Source organism: Sceloporus occidentalis, unplaced genomic scaffold (genome assembly GCF_023333645.1).
Source record: "Sceloporus occidentalis isolate IW3139 unplaced genomic scaffold, rSceOcc1.0.p SCAF_3, whole genome shotgun sequence".
Lineage (NCBI taxonomy): Eukaryota > Metazoa > Chordata > Lepidosauria > Squamata > Phrynosomatidae > Sceloporus > Sceloporus occidentalis.
In genome coordinates, this window is record NW_028316983.1 from 104,882,962 (window position 1) to 104,907,727 (window position 24,766).

The 24,766-nt window shown below is 43.8% G+C and overlaps 2 protein-coding genes across 3 annotated transcripts in view; one reads left to right on the forward strand and one right to left on the reverse strand.

Moving 5' to 3' along the window:
• The window catches only part of LOC149316527 (tRNA:m(4)X modification enzyme TRM13 homolog), a 30,265-nt gene extending 23,028 nt beyond the window's left edge, over nucleotides 1–7,237 (forward strand). The window contains exon 12 of one of the 2 annotated variants that reach the window (XM_089515753.1): nucleotides 5,886–7,237. The gene's annotated coding sequence lies outside the window, so the exon portion shown is untranslated. The remainder of the gene's footprint in view (nucleotides 1–5,885) is intronic. The other variant, XM_089515754.1, reaches the window with a different exon arrangement.
• On the reverse strand, nucleotides 861–24,171 carry LOC149316529 (lipoamide acyltransferase component of branched-chain alpha-keto acid dehydrogenase complex, mitochondrial-like). Its single transcript, XM_089515752.1, has 11 exons — nucleotides 24,099–24,171; nucleotides 20,879–21,002; nucleotides 18,456–18,531; nucleotides 17,479–17,660; nucleotides 11,194–11,321; nucleotides 9,738–9,981; nucleotides 8,179–8,345; nucleotides 6,397–6,474; nucleotides 5,109–5,300; nucleotides 4,184–4,255; nucleotides 861–2,918 (listed from the first exon to the last, which is right to left on the reverse strand). Exons 1-11 carry the CDS (start codon nucleotides 24,150–24,152, stop codon nucleotides 2,751–2,753), a joined length of 1,485 nt encoding a protein of 494 aa, XP_089371878.1. The 5' UTR covers nucleotides 24,153–24,171; the 3' UTR covers nucleotides 861–2,750.
• Between the last annotated feature and the right edge of the window lie 595 nt (nucleotides 24,172–24,766).

Sequence of the window (24,766 nt, forward strand, 5' to 3'; positions counted from 1 at the left end):
TTAGTTAACATATTTTTATCCCACCCTCTATCTAAAGATCTCAGGATGCTATATCACAAAACAACACAATCAGTTTAAAGCAATCTAAACAATAATAACAATGTAATAAAGCTTTTCCATTTCCATTTCCAACCCTAGTCTCCACTCGGCCACAACAGAGCCCTTTTGGGTCATTCAGTGCCATCGTTGAGAAGGTGTTTGGCTGATGTTATGCTTTACAATTTAATAGTTTTTTTTTTAAAAAATTGTTTGGCCAGCAAGTATCATCAACTACCCATGTCAAAGGGCCCAGCCCTAAAAAGGCTGGTGTTGTTGGCTAGAAGGAAGTTCAAGAAATTCACCAGCCACTCCTTATCAACTCAGTGGCACCTCAAAGACAAGGTGATGCACTCAGCCTGGGCAACCAGTGATGTTTTGCCCAGCCAACATCTCTGCAGTGGCAACAGCCTGCTCCCTCCATGCAGACTGAATTTTCTAGGAGCTTTCTAGGGTGCTGAATTCAATCCTGCAGAATAGATTTGCACCTTGGGAATGGGCTCTTTAAATTAGCCATATGTGTGTCTGAAGCAGTTCTCATCTTTTGGTATGTGAGATTGCCAGATTCCCCTTTGAACCGGTACGTATAATGCCATTAGTCTATATGTGAGTATACAATTTTTTTAAAAAATGTACTCTTGAAAATGTTAAATGTAAACTATTTTCATACAGTTTCATAAAGTCCAACATATTCCTTTGTCATATGGAGAGTAAGGGTGGGTGAGGCATCTCCTGCCATGTGGATTTAAGTTCTTGGAGGATCTAACGCCATGCACTTCCTCAGATAAAAGTCTAAAACCAGAGAGGTATAATAAAAGATTTATTGAATAATATAAAACAATCAAAAAGAAAGGTTAAAATAGCATATGCTTTCTTTTTTAAAAAAATAAGCAAAAGCTAATATAAAGTTCCACAAGAGACACGCAGTATCATTTCCCATTGCTCCCTCCTGTTCCTCAGAGAAACAAATATAGAAAAGCAATCTAATTTGCGATATTTTACCTCACCTTTTCACAGATTTTATTTTATCAAGATTTAATTTTCTTTACAAACCTACAGTTCAGCCAAATAAACCTTCAGAAAGAGGATAGAACTGTTTAAAAATGAAGAGTACAAGAGCATAATTTTAAATAACTATGGAGCATATTGTTAATATGATTTTGATGGATGCTTGATTTTAATTCTCCCAATAGCTGTGCATTGTGTATTACTTGTCTGAAACCCATTTTGTCTTCTTACATCTGAGGTTTCATTCACTCTTAGGCATCATACATTTGATCTATATATGTGCATACAGCAAAATGGAGTTTGAACTTCAGTCATGCTGTGTAAAACCTTTATCTGAAACTAATTAGCATACTTTGATGCCAATGTAGCTTCAGAAAATTTCTGGAAAATGTAATTTATTTTATTTAAGCTTTCTCTTCCTATATTCAAGGCAGGATATGCCCTTGTTTCTCTCTCTTCTTAGTTGCTTTTTGAGCCCCAACCATCCCCAGCTGTGCATCCTTCTGGGTTAATGTTGTATATGAATTGGCTATTAGAAAATTCCATAATTACTTTGTCTGAAAATGTGTCATTATGATTATAGCTACAGAGATGAATCAGATATAGGATCAATTAGGGAAGATTGCCATGAAAGCTTCCTTCATATATAACATTTGTTCACAACAGTACATGGAAACAGCAAACAACATGTCATGAAAACCACCCATTCAAAAGCATTGTGACATCCACTGCATTTCATAATGAATATCGATTGCATCTCATTTATCTAGCATCAAAAATTATCCACATTTAACTTGGCACTTGACATCCTTTAGAAATCCATTCTTTAAAACATCTCAAGACAAGGCTATTCATTTTTGACTCCTCAGTCAAGTTACATCTGCGTGACGTACAGATCTTCTAGACTGTTGTTGAAGAATGCAAAGAGCTCTCTATTAGGAGCAGCTTCACACATTACAGAAGTACCAAATATCTGTCTCTATATTATATGCATCTGTAGTGTCCCTTGTAAGACCTGAGAGCCATGCTCTTATTTTTCAAATGCATGTGACACTATATATGGGATTTACAGCTTCTCCTTCCAAACAGGAAACAATGTAGGCATGCATGCTACATGGTGTGTACTTGTTAATTTCAGTAACTGTAGGCACCTGTGTAGCATTTTAGGTGAAGAGGACTTTTTTAAAAAGAAAAAGAAAGTAGCACCATTAACCAAGGCCACCCCCAAAATATTTAATAAAAGAAGCATAAAAGGCATCTTATGTGCATTAGATACATTAGAAATTTGGCAACCCTGCTAAGGTTTTTTTCCAGACACAAACTCTTAGTTTTCATTAGGAACAAGTTTCAACATAATTTATTTTGTGTATAGCACAAGCAGTTTTAACCAGAAATCTTAGAAGCAACTTCAGTAGCCTTCTTCTGGTAATGTCAGCATATGGCACTTTAACCACCATACATTTCCCACTGCCTTAAAACGGAGTCATACCATGACCTATGACAACCTTTCACCAAATAATTTACCACCAAGCTACTCAACTAGACAGAATGTAACAGGTAATCAATGTAATGGCCACTGTCCGAAAGGCCTAGCTGTTACACAATGTAATCGTGAATTAGAAAACGTAGTTCTTAAGGGCACATGCTAGCAGCGCTAGCTTGATAGCAGTTCCACGTTAAAAACTGAGTCTAGGTATTTGTCTTCTTTATTTAAGATCCAGCAGCATGGAAGCAGGATTTTCCAAATATGATTTCCACAAATTAGAAAAACGGGACATGGTTGCGCCATCAATGATTCTGTGATCCGCTGACCAGCTCACATTCATGATTTGTGCTTTAACTATTTCACCTTTACCATTAAATCGAGGGACAATCTAGAAATGGAGGAACAGAAAAAGAGAGTACTGTAGAAAAACTGAGGATTATGACATAAGAATTCCCCAGCACCACTTACATTTGACCTGGCTATGTGACAGTCGCTAAATTTTTTCCATCTAAGGCCTTATGAAGACCAGCCCGAAGGGCCGGCCTATGGATGGAGTCAGGGCGCAGCATCCTGATGCTGGACGCCCTGACTCCGCCCCAGGGTGCCATGCAATGCTCCAGACAGCACGTAGCATCATGGGGCACCTCCACCACTGCACCAGATGGGCACCATATAGCTGCGCCACCAGATGGCGCAGCACCAAAGGGGCACCATACAGCCGTGCTGCCACGGATAGGGTGCCCTCCAAATGCCAAATCAGGGCCACAGCATGAGGTTGCTGTGGCTCCAATCCGGCCAGGAAAGGGGCGGCCTCCTGCCACCCCTTAGGAGCAGTCTGTAGAGCCCCTAAGAGTTCTTCCTGTAAAATGATTGTGATATATTTTCTGAAGACCTCAAATCAAATAAATAAAATATCAAAATAATGAATAAGAGAAATGATAATGTTCCAAGTCCCTTTTACAGTACAATTGTATGCATGTTTGGGAGACTTATTTCCAGGTAAGCATGCATACCACTGCAGCTGTACAAATACAATCACAAATACTGGGGAATGCCCCACTAAACATCCTGTGTAGGCTTGAGGCTTAGCACTGTAAGCTTTAGTCACCTGAGATGCACATTGGAATCTTGATTATTACAAATTATAGATGACCTGGTAAGCAGCTGTCAAGAACAGCCAGGCTATGGCAGATATTTTAACAGATCATATATAAAAATAGCCCAAACATTTAAAAAATCCTGTGCATGATGCCAACCTCTCCCCCAATACCTCCGATTCCTGGTAAAAGCAGAGAACTAGCCAATAATAAATGCAACTAATTTGCATTTAGCACTGAAGCAGTCAAGAAAGACATTTAAATGAGGAACATCAGTACTTGCATGTGAAATAACAGTCTTATATCAGTTCTTTTTCTTAGATCAATAAGGACTTCTAGACAAGCCTATTGCAAGGCTTCCTTTGCCTTTCACTCCCTCTGAGGCTGAGAAAGTATGACTTGCCTAGGATCACCCAGGGAGTTTCCATGGCTGAGCAGGGGTTTGAACCCTGGCTGTAGTCAAATGCACATACCATTACACTATGTGGCTCTCTATGCAGACCAAATTTCATTACAAGTAAATTTGATTTCTGTAATAGTAAAAAAATCAACATACCTGTATTTTTCCAAGAGCACCAATAGCTACTTCAGGAGGTAATATCACTGGCTTAGCATATGTACCACCAATCTAGGTAATTAAATGGAATGAATTAGGAATACAGAGGATTTGAAGAGAATCAGCATAATTTTATGCTGTCTGTATGAAGCAACCTCATTAAGGAGAGAGTAATTTCTGGCACTCCAGGTATTGTAGGACTGTAACCCCCATGATCCTTAATGGGTGGTTTTGGTGGATAGGTCTGATGGGAGTGCTAGCCCAACAAAATGCTGGAGAGACACAGGCTGTTGACCTCCCACCAACAACTCAGAAGACAATCCACCAGTGACTATGTGGGTACAACTGCATGCACTGCAGAATTTAACCAAACCTTCTCTCTGCCCTTATCTTGCCCTTGGTCACATGCTCACAGCAGCAATAGGAGACCCATACATACCTCTCATATTGAGTCCCTCCCAGATCCTAGACTGTAAGATACTTTTGCTCTTCTCCATTTCCTACATGGGGATCTGGGCTTCACTACATTTAAAGGTAAAGGCAAAGGTATTCCCCTTTGACAAGGTTGTCAAGTCGTGTCCGACTGTAGGGGGTGGTGCTCATCTCCATTATTAAGCCGATGACCCAGGGTTGTCAAAGACAACTCTGTGATCATGTTGCCAGATGACTTGCACAGAACACTGTTACCATCCCACCTAAGTTGTACCTATACATCTACTTGCACTTTTCTATGTTTTTGAACTGCTAAGTTGGCAGAAGCTGGGACTAGTGACAGGAGCTCACTCCATCACACAGCACCTTGGTCTCAACCTGCCGACCTTGCAATCATCAGCGTCTTAATCACTGAGCCACTGCGCCCCATCATTACATTTAAAAAATTATAAATAGGGATATTTTATATAGCTAGAGACTGAAGACTACTTACTGTGCCAATGTTGGAAAGTGTGAAAGTACCCCCTGTGAGATCACTTGTTCCCAGCTGGTTAGTAGTTCCCAAATTCTGTAGGCGGTTTAACTCTGAAGCAACCTCAAACACACTACGAGCCTCAACATTTTTCACATTCGGGACAACCAAGCCTTGTCCTGTATCCATAGCAACTCCAATGTTGTGAGAAGCCTAGAATATATAGCCAGAGAAAAATAAAGTTTAGAGGGTTTTTTAAAAAGTAGCTGCTCCCCCCTTCCCAACATTACACAGCCACTATTTCCTCATCTGTCAAGCCCTTAGGGTGAGCCCAAACAGTTAATGCCTGCCAGAATTTTTAAAGTTCTTCAGCACCATTTTCCTTTACATTGTCCTTTACATCCTTAGTTACATGCCCCTAAGTTTTATCCTTGACATATCCATGGGTCTTATCAAAATCCTTAATTTTGGCACCCACACCTGCCCTCTACATGAGGTCAACTTACACACACGTATATACGGTATAATATTGCTGCCAAGTTTCTATTGAACTAATGAGCCTACTCTAGCTAGAATTCACAGTTGAATTTAGGCCCATAAAACATGCCAGTAATATCTAGTTTGGGGATGGGGATACATTTCTAATGGGGTATAAACAAAGCACAGTGAAAAATGATCTAAGATGACAGCAGGAGGAGAGAATCATTCAAACAACTGGTTGGAGGCAGTTGTGAAAGCAGCCTGCTTTTCTGAGAGGTCTCCACTTGATTTTCAGTAATTATTTATTCTCTTTCACAGCAGCTCCCCTCCACCAAATCCCTCTCCAGGTCTTTCCTGAAGATCCCTCAAACTCTCAGAAGAGGTGCTACAGGAAGCATACGGAAATACAGCAGGATGTACTAAAGGAAAACTTCGTTCCTGTGACGTTGGGCAACCCGTGGAAGGTTAGAGGTCCATACTGGTCCCATAGAAGAGTTTGGAGGGCCAATTTACAGAAATATACTCTCTCATCTTAACTTTCTGTCTGCAGTACAAACTTTCCTTTATATTTTTTTGTTAATGTATAAGAAATGACAGCGCAGAAGGAACCACAACTTGGTAATATCACCCAAGGAGACATTCTGCTGTGCTTTCTGCAACTGGACTTGTTTATCTCAGATTGGCCTTTTAAGTCATCAAGGCGCTTGTAGAAAGCGTGGGATGAGTCCTTCCTGAATCATCGTTCGCGAAGAAAAGTCAGAGAGAACTAAAGGAAGCTGTAGGTGTAAGATACAAAAGGGATGCTCCCTTTTAAAAAATGTATACAAACCTTGTATGTGATGTTTTGGCAATTTTCATCCACGGAAGCATTAAGAATAGGGTATTGTAATAAGCCTAAAGAAGCAGCCTGTTAAATATAAAAACAAAACACAAAAAGGAATATACTTCAAACTGTTAACTAACCTGAAAGTATATATGTATCTATTTTTCAAAATCAAGTTCCTCACGTAAATAAATATGCTTAGACGAAGGCTGTATATGGACTGGATTCAAAGGTAGCCACCTATGAACAAAATGTCTCCTATCAGTGATTCAAGAAACGTTTAGATCCAAGCCATTAGATTTCCTCTGCCTAGTCACTTGTGGCAAAGAAATAACTTCATAACTTCATAGCAGTATAGATTTTTCCAGAATTTTCAAAATATTCCGATAATTCATTTTTAACAAAAGCTAATTTTGACTGCAATTAAACTAATTAAAAAAGTAAGCACTTGAGAAAGCCTGTAAATGTAAAAGACTGTAAGGAAGAGAGTGTTCAGCATTTAAAGCAGGAGTGGAGAAAATCAAGCTATAGGGCCATGTCTGGATCCTCCTAAAATTCCCCTTGGCATTTCCGGATGACTGTGACCCCTTCATCACGATGCCAACATTTGGTGGTTTCCCAGCACTTGTGTATTAATTTTTTCATTCTAAAATGCTGCAATGCATCTCCTTATGAGTTCACTACTGGCAGGAAAAGAATTTAAGATTATTTGTTGGCATTTTTAGTCCCACCCTTTTGCCTTTGGCCCTAGAATACTACTGAAAATTGACCACCAAGAACCTCTCTGAAATTTAAATTGATCGTCAGTTTAATTCATATTTATAGTAGAAATTTGGTATATCATTCCAATTAAAATGTTGCAAAGTGATTTACATTTAAAAATCAATTTTTAAAATTTCATTAACGATCTACCTTTGATCACATGCCAACATATTAATTAATATCAGTAGTGGTGGCATGGGGATACTGGAAGGAATGAGAAAATATTTATAATTTAATAATCCAAGGCTGCAGTCACTTATGTGGGAGTAAAACACATTTGGTGTGTATACAATGTGTATGGTCAGTAACTAGGCTTTAACTACCCTGGCTAGCTCAGTGCTAGAAAATCCTGGGAACTGTAGTTTATTGTGGCACCAGAGCTCTCTGAGAGAGGTTAAATGTATCATAAAACTATAGTTCCCAGAATTCCCTAGCATTGTTCCAGGGCAGTTAAAGCTGTCTCAAACTGAATTATTTCTGCCGTGTGTTTTGGACCAGTGACCACATTGTATTTATTTAAGGGTTCTCTCTATTTTCCTCAGTTCTCAGTGTGGATTCCTTCCTTGCGTCATGCCTCCAGAAATGGCTGCATATTTCCACCTTTTGGAGCTAGCAATGTATCCTTTTAACAATCCTGATTAGCACTGGCCTTGGATAAACAGTTAGTAGACTGTTAGTAGACTCTTACTTAGGGCATGAAGAGCTATTATTACAATGTTTGGTATATGCCATGCCTATGGAGAAATTCACATGAAAAGGGGAGTATTGGCAATACAAAATAAAAGCAGTTCCTGCATTGTGGTGCAATTACTTTTTCTATGTAAGTTCCCTTTAGGTTGTTTATACTGGATTCAATTGAACATTCCGATGACTAGTCAGGAGGAAAATAAAGATTACAGCAAAACCAGCTCAAGAGTTTCTGAAAACCTTGGCCATTCAATTTAGTCATATATACCAAATTATAGTTCCACAGCTAACATTAAACTCTTGCTTTGAACATTTGGTAGGCCTGTCCGTATGCCTCACCTTTAAAAAGAAGGGCATGAAAGTGAGGTTAACTCCCCGTTCTTGGGCTACAGGTTTCAACTCTTCTCTCAGTTGGATGAGCTGAGTAAGATTGACCTCATCACAATAACCGAAGTGAGGAATCTTCAAAGCAGCAGTCATGGTTTTCACCATTACCTTCTGGAATCCTGGAAATTAGAAGGGGGAAAAATATAAATTTGAAACAAAACTTTTTACAGTTAGTGAGTTTCTTACCTCCTGTCTTATTTTCACTCTTACATTTAACAAGCAATTAGAGACATCAAAAACTGAACAATCTGAACAACCAAAACTAATACACACTTTGGGATCGTACATATTACTATTGTACAATGAAATACAGAAGAAATTTCACAAAAAAACTTATGAAAAAGGGAAAGTCTGAAAAGACCTGCATATAGTTGAAGTGACTAAGGATAGCTGTGTACACAGAACTATTGGGGCAACCAGTGCTATAGTTTATGTAGGTAGGTGTGGACTTGATCAATGCCCAAGACCTTAATTCAACTCTTCAGTCTGAAATGGAGCCATCCCCACTGCCTCCAGTAAGTAGCACAAAGTAGTAGGCCTATGGCATAGGAATGACCTGAAACAATAACAGTGTTTTGTTTGCCAGGGCCTTGCTGTGCCACAGCATAGATGTTTTACTCAGACACAGTCTACATTAATTTCTGAAATGGTTGTTATATGCCTTAAAGTCCACCATATTGAAATCCTTATACTTGGGTTTTCTTCCCCAGATGTATTTAGTGAAGGTTTGCCATTGCCTTCCTCTAAAGCTGAGCAAATATGACTTCCCAAGGAGAGTTTTCATGGCTCAGCAGGGATTTGAATGCTGATCTTTCAGAATCATAGCCCTTCCCACAAATCACTACATCATGCTGGCTCCCATTCAGGAATATTACTTCGGGTTAATTTTGGAACACATCAGGGAGGGGAAGCAAGTTTACCCACCCAGAAGCTGTTATCACCTTCTGAATGCATTCTGCCAAGGTATTCATCTACGTAGCCATTTACATACAGACCAAGACCCACCTCCAGCACTTTCAGTTCCTGGCTGCAGATGCAGATCAAAAGTGCATTCAGCATGCTCACTAGACTCCAGATGAGCCTGGTGATTTAAAACTGCAAAACTGCATTGGCTGCATATATAAAAACCTCAGTCTGAACATAGGCATTTCTAGTTAGATCAAGGTGGACATGAATTCTATGGTATAATGGGTAAATGTTTGGATGTTAAAAAATCCAGATTCAAGTCCCTAGTCAGCCATGAAATTGAATGAGCAAACTTGGGCCAGTCCTCTCTCTCAGCTGTACCTACCTCACAAGTAGGGAGAAGAACAGCTATGTATGCCAGCTTGAACTCACTGAAGAAAGGCAAGAAATAAAGTTAACTAGTAAATAAATAAATTAATTCTGACATTACTGTTAACGGTTTGTAGAGCAGCCCTCAGCATTCCTAAAATAAAACTAATTATTAAATGTACTTTTTCCTGTTGTTTTCACATAACATGTGCTATTAAAAGGAGTTTTTTTTTTACCTGATAAGGCCACTGTTTTATCTTTCCCTGAAAGTACTACAGGTTTGGAAACTGGCATAGGAATCCTAGATGCCTTCTCCTTTGATGAGTCTGCTGCAAGGTCCATTTTTCGTGGAGGTGAGATTATTTCAGGCTTTGGTGACAGAGGTAAAATAGCGCCTGTCTGTTTGGCCAAATAATTGAGAATGTCTTCTTTGAGGATACGGTTATCCTTCCCTGTTCCAACAACTTCACTCAATTTAATCTGAAAGAAATGGAGCAGGTTGAGGAACTCTGGATATAGACCACAAACAGGAAAATATACATACTTGTACTGAACTGGGTTGCAAGGAAAATAAAATGTGTTACAAGATTGGCTAGTTACATGTCTGAAGAATTGATGCAAATATTTATTTATATGACCTCCATTAGCTCTTAGTCCATAGAGGTCCAATTAACTGTCTGAATTCCAGATTCTGGAAGCAAAACCAGATTATTCAAGAGAAGGATGTGAAGCCAAGATGAGTATTTTTAAATCACCAATTCACTTATTGTAAATATGTAGGTAATTAACTGTGTAAGTTAACAAAGTCCCATGTCACATATTTTATATGAAGATAACACAAGCATTTCTTCAAAGCAACACAGGAAAGCTGCCATGAAAGACCCACGCACAACTGAATCTGTTCTGCCCAGTATATCTAAGAAACCTCATCCTGCTGCCCATGTCCAATTAACCCAAGATCTGTTTTTTTTTTAATTTTTGTATTTATGCATTTTAATGTTGTACTGTTTTTACAGTTTTTAGCTATTTTGAATCCCTATGTTAGGGGAAAGGAGGGATATAAGAAAATAATTAAATTAGACAATACTTGTCCACAACCAACAAAATGCTGTCACCTAACATTTTAAATGTGACCTTTTCAGTGGTGGCACCCATCCTCTGAAATATTCTCCCTCCTAGAGGAAGATAATCTGTGTCTGGTTTTTAAAAATTCATGAAAGCACAGAATTCAAAGATGTAGCCCTGTTAATCTGGAATATCTGTATGCAAAGGGATTGAGAGAAACAGGATGGTAGCATAGCTTTTGTAGACTACTTCATCAGATGCATGGAAAACACTGAATACAATATCTCTCCCTCCATCCTGCATCATTTAGTTTAGTATGTAGGGGAATACTGTAAATTCAGCCCACATCATGGAAGATGCTAGCGTCATTACCCATAAGGGGTTTTGAAGAATCCAACATTTTGCTCTAGCCCCAAGCGCAGAAATCTAAATAAAGCATCTCTTTCTATCACAAAGAAGCTGCCAGAGTCTCCCATGTACCAATACACCCTCTACTTGGCCATGATGTTGGCACAATCTTTCTTTCATAAACAGTTTTTACTTGGCTCTCACACATCCTATCCCGCTGGACAATACATACGAGAGATCTACTGCAAGATGGTCTGTTTCAGTACAAAATACACGCACATTGTTTTCCATGGCAAGGCGGCGAACTGCAGGGGTTGCCAAGGTTTTGTGGCCTTTAATCTCCTGGTGAGTCTGTTCTTCATGTGACACAGCAGGTGTTTCCACAACATCCTCTTCAGGAGCAACATCTGGAGATTGGACAGAAAATGAATGAAGTGTGCTAAGTGATATAGAAACATTTTACCTTTGTTCTTTCATTTAAGCATAAGGTATGTTAAATGGGATATACTTAGGAAACAGTGGCTGAGATCCTACATCAGCACAGCATAAATATCTGCTGATCAGGCATTTATACGCTATTCTATACACTTTAATATGCCACCATATGCTCAACAGTCCCGTGGGCTCATCTTCACTTGTGCCACCACCAGCTGGAAAGAACCATTGTCCAAAAAAACCCTACTCTGTATGCGCAGTGCAACTTGCACATGTGTATGCCACTAGCAAGATGCCTGCTAGTGTTTATAAAAATGGTTCCTTCATGCACACATCACTGGAGTGGTGTGGGACTGAACCACAGAAATATAGCTTCCAAGTTGCTGTAGCTTATTTCTAGTATTTCGATTTATTTTGAAAGCCTCTATGAAGTCACTGAAGGATGCCAAATTATTAAAAAATAAAATAAAATTGGAAATGTGAGGCAACCATAGCCTGTCAACACTTCTGGTCAAGGAGGTAAAGCCCTACACAACTAGTTTCATACATTCAAGGGTGTTTTTGTTTATGTTTCTTATGCATCTCCAAATAGATACCTATCCCTCTACCTGCATACTGTACGGCAAAACACATTTTCAGACATTTTAAAGGACTTTGTGATATGGTCCAACTTATGATACAATCCACTTGTGACATGAAAGAGGCTTTTGCTTCTGATTTTAAACTTTCGCATGACATACAAACTCAGGGGACCTGTGCTTTGTTTAAACCAGCACAGCCAATGTTATGGAATGGTGGGAGTTGCAGTCCAAAATCATCTGGAGAGCTGCACTTTGTCCATTCTGGTTTAATCCTTAATTAAAAACAAATTAGGATTAGCAATCATTGTTTGAACCTGGCTTGTTTTCACTCACTATAGTTTAAATTAATCATAATTCCTTGAATTAAGAAATCATAAAAAAAAAAAAAAATTTTTTTTTATTTATACCCCGCCCTTCCAAACGATCTGGGCGGCTTACAAGAGCACCAAAGTGCAAACATCATACAAAGTTAAAAACAGCCAAGACCATAAACATAATAACAATCCTTAAAAACAGTAAAAAGCCCCTTAGCCCAACCTCTCGGCCACGAGAGAGGAGGGAGGCCCGTAGGATATTTAGTCGGGGAATGCCTGATTAAATAGGAAGGTTTTAAGACCCTTCCTGAATTGGGCCAGGGTGGTAGATGAGCGGAGCTCCATGGGCAGCGTATTCCAAAGGGCTGGGGCAGCTGTGGAAAAGGATCTTCTGGCAGTAACAGCCAACCTGGCCCCAGGCACCTTCAGGAGTTGCTGCCCAGATGTTCTGAGGGTGCGAGGCGGAATGTACGGGGAGAGGCGGTCCTTCAGGAAACCTGGGCCCAAGCCATTTAGGGCTTTATAGGTAATAACCAACGCCTTATATTGAGCTCGGAAGCGGATGGGCAGCCAATGGAGATCTTTAAGCACAGGTGTTATATGGCTGGTCCTGGGGACACCAGTGACCAGCCGCGCTGCCATGTTCTGCACCATTTGCAGCTTCCGAGTTTGGTATAAGGGTTGCCCCATGTAGAGTACATTGCAGAAATCCAATCTCGAAGTTACCAGAGCATGTACGATGGTTTCAAGGTCCCTCTGGGCCAGGTATGGGCGCAGCTGGCGAATCAGCCGAAGCTGATAACAGGTACTCCTGACCGTCGCATTCACCTGAGCAGTCAGGCGAAGGGACGAGTCAAGAAGCACCCCCAGACTGCGCACGGAGTCCTTCACGGGGAGCGTGACCCCGTTCAGGACAGGTGGAACCACCACCATTCCTGGACCAGGGGAACCTATCACCAGTACCTCCGTTTTCTCTGGATTAAGTTTGAGTCGGTTTTCCCTCATCCAGCCCATTACTGACTCTAGACAGGCCACGAGAGGAGAGACGCCATCCCTGGTCACTGCATCAGTCGGAGACATAGAGAAAATAATTTGGGTGTCATCAGCGTACTGATAACCCCGCGCCCCATGTCTCCGGATGATCTCTCCCAGCGGTTTCATGTAAATGTTAAATAGCATGGGAGACAGAATGGCTCCTTGAGGGACCCCGGTTTTAAGGGCCCGCTCGCTGGAGCACACGTCTCCCAGCTGCACCATCTGGGACCTCCCAGAGAAGTAGGAGCGGAACCACTGGAGCGCAGTGCCCCCGATTCCCACCTCAGCCAGGCGCCCCAGAAGGATACCATGGTCTATGGTATCGAAAGCCGCTGAGATGTCCAAGAGCACCAACAGGGACACGCTTCCCCCGTCAATGCTCAGACGGAGATCATCGACCAAGGCGACCATGGCCGTCTCAACCCCGTGACCCGCCCGGAAGCCAGTTTGAAATGGGTCCAGATAATCCGTTTCATCCAAGACCGCCTGAAGCTGGATCGCAACCGCCCTCTCGATCACCTTTCCCAAAAATGGTAGCAGCGAAACAGGCCGATAATTATTATGAACCAGGGGGTCGAGGGAGGGCTTTTTTAGGATCGGTCTTACTATGGCCAATTTAAGATCCGATGGAAATCGCCCATCCCTGAGAGATGTATTAATTATCCGGCGTAGCAAAGACGTTACCGCCGGTCCCCCCTGGGCCGCTAACCATGAGGGACAGGGATCGAGGGAGCAGGTCGTCTTCCGAACACTTCCGAGGATCTTGTCCACATCCTCGGTACTCACCAACTCAAACTGATCCAGTATAAGATAGTCCACAGAGGCTCTGGACACTTCTACCCTAGGTTCTGCCAAAACATCGGCGTTCAGACCTTCGCTTATACGAGAAGTTTTATCCACGAAAAAGTCGTTAAACAAGTCACAGCAGGCCTTAGAAGGTTCAAGGATCTGGTTCAGGGTGGGAGGGAGCTGAGTTAGCTCCCTGACCACCCTGAACAACTCTGCCGGACGCGACTCCGCGGACGCAATACGAGCACCATAGAACGAATTCTTTGTTGCTCGTATTGCCTCTCCGTAGTCCTTTAATAGTCGGTCTAGGAGAGTCTTGTCGTCGAAGCAAAGGTGTTTCCGCCAACGGTACTCTAGCCGTCGCAGGACCCGCTTCCTGGCCCGGAGATCTTCCGTATACCAGGGCTTGCGTTTGGAAGCGGGCCTGAGAGGGCGCTTGGGAGCGATTCTGTGTATAGCCCCCGAAAGACCGGTATTCCAGATACCGGTAAGGGCATCAACAGAGTCGCCATCATTTCCAACCGTGAGCCCCTCTAAGGCTTCTTGGAATCTCCCAGGTTCCATCAGCCTTCGAGGGTGGACCATCCGAATAGGTCCACCACCCCCGGGGGGGATCTGGGTAGAGGCCTTGATTTTCACCTCTACCAGGAAATGATCCGTCCATGACAAGGGGGAAATATTAGCTATTTCCACCCACGGATTTTCCGCCTCCGAACAGAAGACCAAATCGAGAGTATTACCCGCACAATGCGTAGGACCCTGTATCAGCTGGGACAGGCCCATGGCCGCCATGGTCTCCATGAATCCCCGAGCCGCACCAGATGGAACAAAGCTGGCCGTGAGGGAGATGTTGAAGTCACCCAGGACAAGAAGCCTGGGCGTCTCCAACATCAGCTCAGCAACCAGCTGTGTCAGCTCGTTAAGGGAGTCCGCTAATGCACGGGGTGGCCGATACACTAACAGAATCCCTAGACTGTCCCTAGCCTTTAGGGTCAGGTAAATACACTCGATATAGGTGGTCTGTCGGAGGTGGTTCCTGGTGAGGGACACGGTGTTCCTATGTACCAAGGCGACACCCCCCCCCCCCGCCCACCTAACCTGCGCTGGTCCTTCACCGAGTACCCGGCAGGCAGGGCCTGAGCCCACACAGCATCCCCTTCAGGCCCCAGCCAGGTCTCGGTAATGCAAGCCAGGTCGCACTTAGAGTCCTCCAGGAGGTCCTGGATGATGTGGGTCTTGTTATTAATGGACCTGGCATTGCACAGGAGCAGCGACAGGGTTTGTGGCACGGTTGGAGAGACCCTCAGGTCCTTCAGGTTGGGAGGGGGACAGGAAGGCGAGATAGATAAGATGCATCTATCCCGCCTTCCCCTGGAACGGAAGTCCCTTCTCCCACCGCCATACCTCCCCCTGCCCCACACAACCTCTATAGGGGCTCCGCCCACCAAGATGTTATCCCCGGCCCAGGCATCCCCCGCATCTCTATCCTCCCCCCACCCCTCTATGGCTTTATGGGGCCGCTCACACCGGCCCTACCCCCACCGAAAGCACCGCAGCGGCAGCGAGAAAGGGTCCTCGTAAGCCGCTGCCCAGATGTCAAGGGCGGGCGGGCGGCGACTTCGAGGGGGAGGGGTGGCCGGGAGCTGGCTTTAAGGGGCCGCTCTCTCCGGCCACGCCCTCGCTAAGAGCAGGACATGTACCCAGCCAACCCTAATAAAAAGGAGTAACTCAGCCCCTCTCTATCTCCCTCCCTCCAAACCGGTCCCCAACAGCGGAACCAGGGAGCAGTTCTTAATTCTCAGTCCTGGTGGTACAGGCAGTGAGCAAAGTCCCCTTGGCCGCTCCTGCCCAGATGGAAAGAGGCGGCGGCAGCGTCCTCTTCGGAGGGGAGCCGGCGAGCCGGCTTTGCAGGGGCCGCTCCCACCGGCCCCGCCCCCCCAGAGAAACGCCGCGGCGGCGGCGGCGAAGTCCCCTGGGCCGCTCCTGCCCAGGTGGAGAAAGGCGGCGGCAATGTCCTCTTCGGAGGGGAGCCGGCGAGCCGGCTTTGTAGGGGCCGCTCCCACCGGCCCCGCCCCCCAGAGAAACGCCGCGGCGGCGGCGGGGGAAGTCCCCTGGGCCGCTCTTGCCCAGGTGGAGGAGGGCAAACGGCAGCGTCCTCTTCGGGGAGAGCCGGTGGGCCGGCTTTTGTAGGGGCCGCTCCCACCGGCCCCACCCCCTGGAGAAACGCCGCGGCGGCGGCGGCAAAGTCCCTTGGGTCGCTCCTGCCCAGATGGAGGAGGGCAAAACGGCAGCGTCCTCCTGACCGCAGTTAGCCCGGTGGTGCTAGGCAGGGCGATGCCCCTGGAGGGGAGGCCGGCAAGCCGGTGTTTTAAAGAGCCCGCTGCCACCAGGCTCCCCCCCCCTCCTTAAAAGCGCCGCTTTCAAGCAGCCAGAGTCCTCCAAGCCGCTGGAAAAGGCCCGGTGGTGCTGGGCAGGCGGCGAGGGTCCTCCTGACGAGCCCAGTGGTGCTGGCAGGTGGCAAATGTCCTCCTGGCCGCAGTTAGCCCGGTGGTGCTGGGCAGGGCGACGCTCCTGGAGGAGAGGCCGGCAAGCCGGTGTTTTAAAGAGCCCGCTGCCACCAGGCTCCCCCCCCCCTCCTTAAAAGCGCCGCTTTCAAGCAGCCAGAGTCCTCCAAGCCGCTGGAAAAGGCCCGGTGGTGCTGGGCAGGCGGCGAGGGTCCTCCTGACGAGCCCAGTGGTGCTGGCAGGTGGCAAATGTCCTCCTGGCCGCAGTTAGCCCGGTGGTGCTGGGCAGGGCGACGCTCCTGGAGGAGAGGCCGGCAAGCCGGTGTTTTAAAGAGCCCGCTGCCACCAGGCTCCCCCCCCCTCCTTAAAAGCGCCGCTTTCAAGCAGCCAGAGTCCTCCAAGCCGCTGGAAAAGGCCCGGTGGTGCTGGGCAGGCGGCGAGGGTCCTCCTGACGAGCCCAGTGGTGCTGGCAGGTGGCAAATGTCCTCCTGGCCGCAGTTAGCCCGGTGGTGCTGGGCAGGGCGACGCTCATGGGGAGTTGTTAATTTTTAAAGGTAAAGCTAATGTTTCCAATCTCCCCCTCTCGCATAAAAAGAGTGGGAAAAGGGAGATTGTATAAATTTATGGTTCTTGAACAGAATAAGTGATGGGAACATTTCTCCACAGCATGAAAGATCCCTATACAGAGGGATTGACAATGAAAGCAAATGGAATCAAAATGCTGAGGTAGAAGAACATAAAAGTCTCATTTTATTTTTGCACCTCCTTATGAAGAAATATGTCCTAAAATGTTTGCAGAGCATTCTGAACAAAGATTTGGTTTAAATCCTCACAAATATTTGGCTTTTAATTCTGTGGGGGTAATACAGAATCCTAGCAAAATAATAAAAAACCAGCAAACATTACCTTTCACAATAGCTGTTTCTATATCCACCAGTGGTTTCCCCACATGGGCAATTGCATCTAATTCATAATGGAGTTTTCTAATGATTCCATCATAGCGGCTCGTGATAGTGACAGAGGCTTTATCACTTTGTACTTCACAGATGCTGTCAAACTGTGATACGACATCACCTTCTTTAACATACCTAAGAGAAAAGAGATTTGCATTAATATACATGGCAGTAATGCTAAATCATCAGTGAAAGCAACATTAACTTGCATGCACATAGTATGTTCAGAAGCAGATACTGTGGAAGGGAGCACAAAAACCACATTTTAATTTGTAATCTGTTTTTGGAGGCTATTTTTCTGAAAAGTGGTGCATGCATTTTTAAAATACAATTTAAAATAAATAATTTTGGCATGCTTTAATCATTCCATTTGAGAGTTTGGGGGGGACCGTCAATAGGTAAACAATTTTCAAGGTGTGAACTTTTAATCACTTGTTGCTTAATGTGACAATTAATTTGACACTTCTCAAACACTAAGTCCCACTGAGTTTATGAGCAGAAATGCAACATCAACATTAAAAAATAAACATCAAGTAAGATTAAATAATTATCCTCACTACCAACAACAAATATTTCACTAACAATAGTGATCACTTCATCCTTTTTTTCTTTCCCAGAATTATTTTTAAAGCGTTTCAGTAGGATGGGTTTCTCTGGCTGATGAGCTTCATTCACACGCTTAGTGGAACACACTTTTCCCTCGGAGTGCCGTGGAGTGTCCTTCCCTAGAGGTCTTTAAACAGAGGCTGGATGGCCATCTGTCAAAGAGGGTGCTTTGATTGGGAGTTCCTGCATGGTCTCTTCCAACTCTATAATTCTATGATCTTTCATGCAACTCTGAAACAACTGCTTTCCTTTCTTCTCCCCCACTCCCTTTAAGGTAAGGAACTTGCCTATGGACCCTCTGTGGCCAGCTGTAATGTAACTTACCATTCTTTTACAGTAACTTCAGTGATTCCTTCTCCAATATCAGAGAGCTTGAACTGGACAATTTGACCACTTGAAACTTTAAAAAGACAATGGAGCAAATGTCAAACAAAGATAGGACTTTGAAAAAATGTCAAGTCTGAAGTAATGAAGTAGTTCTAGATACAAACTTTTAATAAAAACAAAAACAAAATGACAATGTACCACAAAAGTATTATGAAGTCTACAAAGCTTCCACATGTTGTTCATGTGCCATACAACTTTATACATACTGTATATACTCGACTATAAGTCGACCTCATGTATATGTCGAGGGCATGTTTTGGACCAAAATGATTGATTTTGATATGACCCGTGGATAAGTCGAGGGGCACAAAGGATGTAAAGGATGATGCAAAGGAAAATGATGCCAAAGAACTTAGGATATTCTGTCAGGTATAACTAGGCTTGCCATATCCCGCCTGTGGGCGGGACTTTCCCGGTTTTGGGCGGGTCTGCATGGTCCCGCACCGGGTTGGCCCCGCTCCCGGGATTTCCCCTGCCCCTGGGCTTTGTTGCAAAGTGTGCAACAGTGGTGGCGGGGGAAAGAGAGAGGCCTCTGTAGGCCTCTCTCCTTTGGCGGGGGGGGGCTTCCCTCCCCTCTTTGGCTCCGCTGGAGCCGAGGGAGGGAAAGAAGCCTCGCCTGCCAAGGCCAGACTTCTTTCCCCGCATGAGCTCCGCCGGCAAAAACGGAGCCCAGGCGGGGAAAAGAAAGCCTCCATGGGGGCAGAGAAGGAATCCTCCCCTCAGCGAGGATTCTTTTTCCCCTGGGCTCTGTTGGCAAAAACGGAGCCCAGGGGGAAAAGAAAGCCTCCCTGGGGGCGGATTCCTTCTCCGCCTGGGCTGCGTCCAACGGAGCCCTGGCGGAGAAGGAATCCTCCCCTCAGCGAGGCTCTTTTTCAAATGTAGGAACCCCCCCCCCCAAAAAAAGAAAGAAAAAGGGAAAAGTCCTACATTTGAAAATTTTGTCCTACATTTGTCCCGGTTTGGAGGTCCTGACTAATGGCAACCCTAGGTATAACTCATCCTAAAGGCTGAATGGATGAAAAAGCAGAGGGAATTCATGCTTCTTTTTGGTGCGCCCAGGATGGACTAAGCTCTCGCCTTTTACCGTAATGTTCAGTGAAAGATGGATGGCTCCTTTTATATATATATATATATATATATATATATATGAGTTGAAGTACAGTACTTATGTTGACCCATGGATAAGTCAACCCAAGTGTTTAGGTTAATTTTTTGACTAAAAATTCTAGACTTATAGATGAAAATATACAGTATTTATTTAAATGTTGCCCCACTATGCTCCGTGTGGTTGTGTCTGTGCGTGTCTGCCTTCAAGTTGTTTGTCAACTTATGGCGACCCTATGAATTCCACAGGGCTTTCTTAGGCAATGAATACTCAGAGGTGATTTTGTCGGTTGCTTCCTCTAATTATAGCCTACAGCACCTGGTATTCATTAGGCATACCAAAAATGGAACATTTGACTTGTACAATATTAGTGTATAATGGCTAATAAAGACAAGTGATTTTATGAAAAAATGCTCTCAGTTTGGTCAACTTGCATTGCAGCAAGAACAAAATTGCAATTTTAAACTTTATTTTATATAAAAAAAGCTTACATCTTTCCTACTTCCCCATAAATAAACTCAAGACAAGCAAATAACAGGTGAAACCATGTATGAAAAGTCATACTGGACTACTTTTTCTTCAAGTTTACTCAGAAGACAATCCCACTGTGTTTAGTAGGAATACATGAAATTGTAGACTAAAGCTGACCATTGATTATGGCCACTATGTTCATTAGGCTTGCCTGTCAGTCAATGGCACTTTACTTTAACAAGCTGAACAAACAGGAGTTAAGTTTTTTGCTTGATGTGCAGCCGTCACTCTTCCCTTCATGCAAGTAAGTGAACACGCCAGGAAACTCTCTGTCTTGTTCAAACCGGAAAACTATGGCTTAAAGGCTTCATAACAAGACAACTTCAAACCATAGCTTAATAATATCCTGGCTTGTTGCAGAGCTGCTAAGCAGAGTTTCCTGAATCAAGGCAAAATAGATAATATTAAAATATTGTGTTTTTTGCTTTATTTTGTTCATATATGCAATAGGAGGAACAAGTGGCTGCATGCAATGCCATTTATTTCTCAGCTTAATACAACTGAGGGATAATTCCCTGAACCTGGCCATTCATATAAGAGTGGATAGGACTGCTCCATTAGTGAACACCAAAGCTTCAGAACAATTGTCTATGCTTCAAAAGTTTGACCATGTGGCATGGACTAATGGTAAATATTACCTTCTCTGCCCATCTCTCTTTTGAATTAGGGAAGAAAAAGTGCAATAAGGAGAACATTTTAAAAAAATAGTGAGAAATAAACTCACCAGGAGTTGTTCTGAATAACCGGCACTGGTGTCGATGCCTCCATGCAGATTTGTCAAACCCATAAATGTATCTTGCCTTCACCAAACGAATGCTACTGTATGGTGTAGTATGAGGAATACAGAACTGGCAAAGGAAACAAAAATTAAAGCATTAGAGCTGTAAGAGTTAAATAGCATTGTGATTGCCATTTATTCTCTTATTTTAGTTTGCCAGAAGAACATAAACATTAATTCTTTATTTTTAGGAAAGTTTTGATAATTAAAATTAGACTGTGTATAATTCGTTCTGATCTCATGATTACTGATGTATTGGTTTTGGCTTGTTTGTTGTTTGGTTCAGAAGAGAGATGCTGGCAAAGTAAAGGTTCACATGAAGTGATGGAACGTTATCTGTAGACTGTATGGCACAAAAATCTTAAGGCTTCTCCAACTGACCTATATACAGTCTAATCACAGTAAAATTACCACACCATTCAACTATCTCACGTATATATACTGTATTTTGGAGGCAATGCAAAGCTCTGTAAGACCAGAAACTGCCTTTTTCACTACTGGGTAATGTAAGGGAATGCACATTCCCACTGCATCTCAGAAACATATTCCAGCAATGAAGGGCCAGTCATCTTCAATCCCATGAACTCAGCAGAATCCAAGATGAGAGGGTAACCAGCCTCCAAAGTCACAGAATCTGTAAAAATCTGGGTGGAATTTTTGAGATGTTAATACAATCAGTGAAGCTTTATTCACTGTATCAAAGAAATCACAATAGATTTAGTGCTGTCATTGGATTAATATTATTTTCTTATGTATTTATTTTTCACTTATGGCAGTAAGAAGGCACAGAGGATTAGACTTTATGGAATTTATTTAATATTTCAGACAGGTATATTTGGATACAATTTACAAATATTACTTTCAGAATCATTTATCAAAAAAGAATTTATGAGACTATCTTCAGCTATTCAAGTTGTAGTGGGAATCAAAGTATTGATAAAATGCAGCACAATTTCTTTTGAGAAACTGGGAAAGTGCTGCACTTACCAGTAGCTAAACAGATGCATTACATCCTATCAGTTCATCAGTGCTAAGAGATAGGTAGCAGCACATACAGAATGATTCCTTGCACACCTCTCCAGTTCTATAGTCACCCACAAACCGAGGATGGTTGCAGGATAATCTAAAATGAAAATTTTCCTGTATAGTCAGCAAATTGTGGTCAGCATCCCAAAATCTGGTGAACCTCTCAAGAGGAACTGTTGTCTTAAAAGCAAAGTTGACTGTTGAAATGGCTCACTGAAAAGTATGTTATGTGGTTCTGCAAAATACCTCAAGCTGTTTGTATAAGAAAAATTAAATATAATCTTCTTTTCAAACTCAGAAAATGAAGTACCTGTATGGGAGAGTAAGTAATTGTATGTTTCAATACTATACTTTTAACTATGCACAAAATATTAAGCTGGGAAAGATTATTTTCTGACCCCATCCCTGAAATGTTGGTAATAAAAAAAAAATCAACTGTGATTGTATAGATAGTAAACACACTATGTGTAACTTGGTTTGCTCATATAACTATTATGTTTGGTGTATTAAATTTTAAAGTACAGTTTTTTCCCCAGACAGTAGTAACAAACTGACTAACAATTTACTTTTAAAGTGAAATCATGTTCTCCAAGGAGTCAAGGTGTGATGAAGAAGCAACTTGCTATGAGATCTGAAACAAAGAAACAGAGGCACCTAGATAATAAGCGACCCATTCAGTAAAAAAAATCAAGAGTGATCCATCTTCCTAATGCTTATAATAAAGTCTAGCAGAATCTTTCTGAATTAGATCTAAAAAGGGCAAGATATCTTGACAAGACATTTTATGCAAAGCTGGGGACGGCTGTTTGTGTGGAGACAAAATATTATCAGGGTGCATATGTTTTCCATAACCCTCTCTAGTTACAATAGGAACACCTGCGTAAGGTCTGACGTCTCCAATTCCCTAAAATGTTTAGTGCAAGGCTGTGACACTCCACATGTGGTTGACTACCGACTCCCATCATCACTCACCATTGGACATGCTCATTTAGGCTGATGGGAACTGGAGTCCAACATCATCTGTAGAGCCAAAGTTTCCCTAGCCTTGGTCTAGAACTACAGCCGCCCCTCTGTTTCCATGGACTTTCAAGCTGCGTGGAGGGGAACAAAATGGGGACATGCCTGTGGTGCACACCTGCAGGTGTTCGCAGGTGCGCACCACCATTCAAGCCAATGGGGCTTGAATACTGGCGATGTTCCATTTTCGCCCCCTTCCCCTGGAACAGATTCCCCGCAAGAACGGAGGGGCTACTGTATTTCAATATCATGCTGAGAGGGTTTCAAAGCCTGTCAATGGTTAAAAGTAAACCTGAACCAGTGGTATAGCAATTAGTGCTGGGCAGGGATCTGACAGATCTAGGCTCATGTCTCCACTGAGCCACGACATTCACTAAGTGACCTTAGACTAGTGACTTTTCCTAGCCTGTCCTATCTTACAATAGAGCTGTGAGGATAAAGGGAAAGGGCATTTTCATTGCTTATCATTGCCTTGAGCTCACTAGATATGAATGCAGGTGGCATTCTGTTCAGCAGTTATCATATTGTGAGCTGGGCTTGCACTATCCTACCTGCTGAGGATTCCCATCGATGGTCAAGAATGACCCTAAAAACATGCCATCACAGCCTGATAGTGGTTTGACTGAAGGGTTCCTGAGGTGCTGCGCATTGGCGCACTGGGAAACAACATGCGCAGCGTGCTCCTGGTTGCAGAGTACCTTGGGACAAGCTGTTGGTTATTCAGACAGTCTGACGATGATAAAGGTCAATGGTTCACTCAAATGCATCTGAGGAAGTGGACCAAGTCTCTTTTTAAAAATGTATTTTGTTCTTTTAAGGCAGGACCTGTGTTAATATTGTAATAGTTTCATTCTCTGTCAGAGCTCTGGTGCCACAACAAACTACCATTCCCAGAATCCCATAGCCCTGAGCCAAGGCAGTGAGGGTGGGACCAAACCGGGTTATTTCTCCAGTGTGGATGCAGCCTCAGAAAGGGAAAGTGTGGGTTCTCCATCTGGGACTCCGACTCCAGCGTGGCAGAGGGGGACGGACTCTGGGTGCCAGCGTCCAAGCCCCAGATGAAGAGAAGCCAGCCCGGGCCACGGCGACAGTCCCTCTCCCTCTCTCCCTGCCCTCTTCTTACCAGGCGCCCCGCCGCAGCCCTGCAAGAGCGCCTCAGGGCGACCACCGCCGCCATCTTACTCCCAGGCGGAAAAAGTGCCCCCACTTCTACACCCCTCCCACCCGCCAGCCAATCAGGCGGCCCCGTTCGCCCTCGGGAGCCAATTGGGTGAGGGGAAGGCTGGCCCCGCCCCCTTCGCCTCCAATGAATGATGTTGGGAAGGAGGCGGAGCTTTGCCTGAGGACAAGGCATAAGGAGAGCCGGGAGTGTAGGGGTGCACTTGGCCAGACTGGGCTCTTAGCTCCCCAAACACACTGCAGGAACAATCCAGTTTGACGTAGCTTTAACTGCCTGGCTCAAGGCTAGGGAATGCTGGGAACTGTAGTTTATTGTGGCACCAGGGATCTCTCTCTGACAGGGAAGGCTCAATGTCTCACAAACACTACAGTTCCCAGCAGGCCAAGTTGCCAGGCGCTTCTGGGAGGGGTGGTAGTATCCAAACCACCTGGAGGACCACAGTTTGGGAAACAGTGAAGAGCATCCCTAGGTGCAACTGTATGCATGTGCCTCTCCTCCACAGTTAGGAACTCTGGAGAAAGCCCAGCCCTCCAGGTTTTGTTGCACTGCAACTCCTTGCAGCCCTAACCAACATGACAACAACACACACATATACACTCACATTGATACAT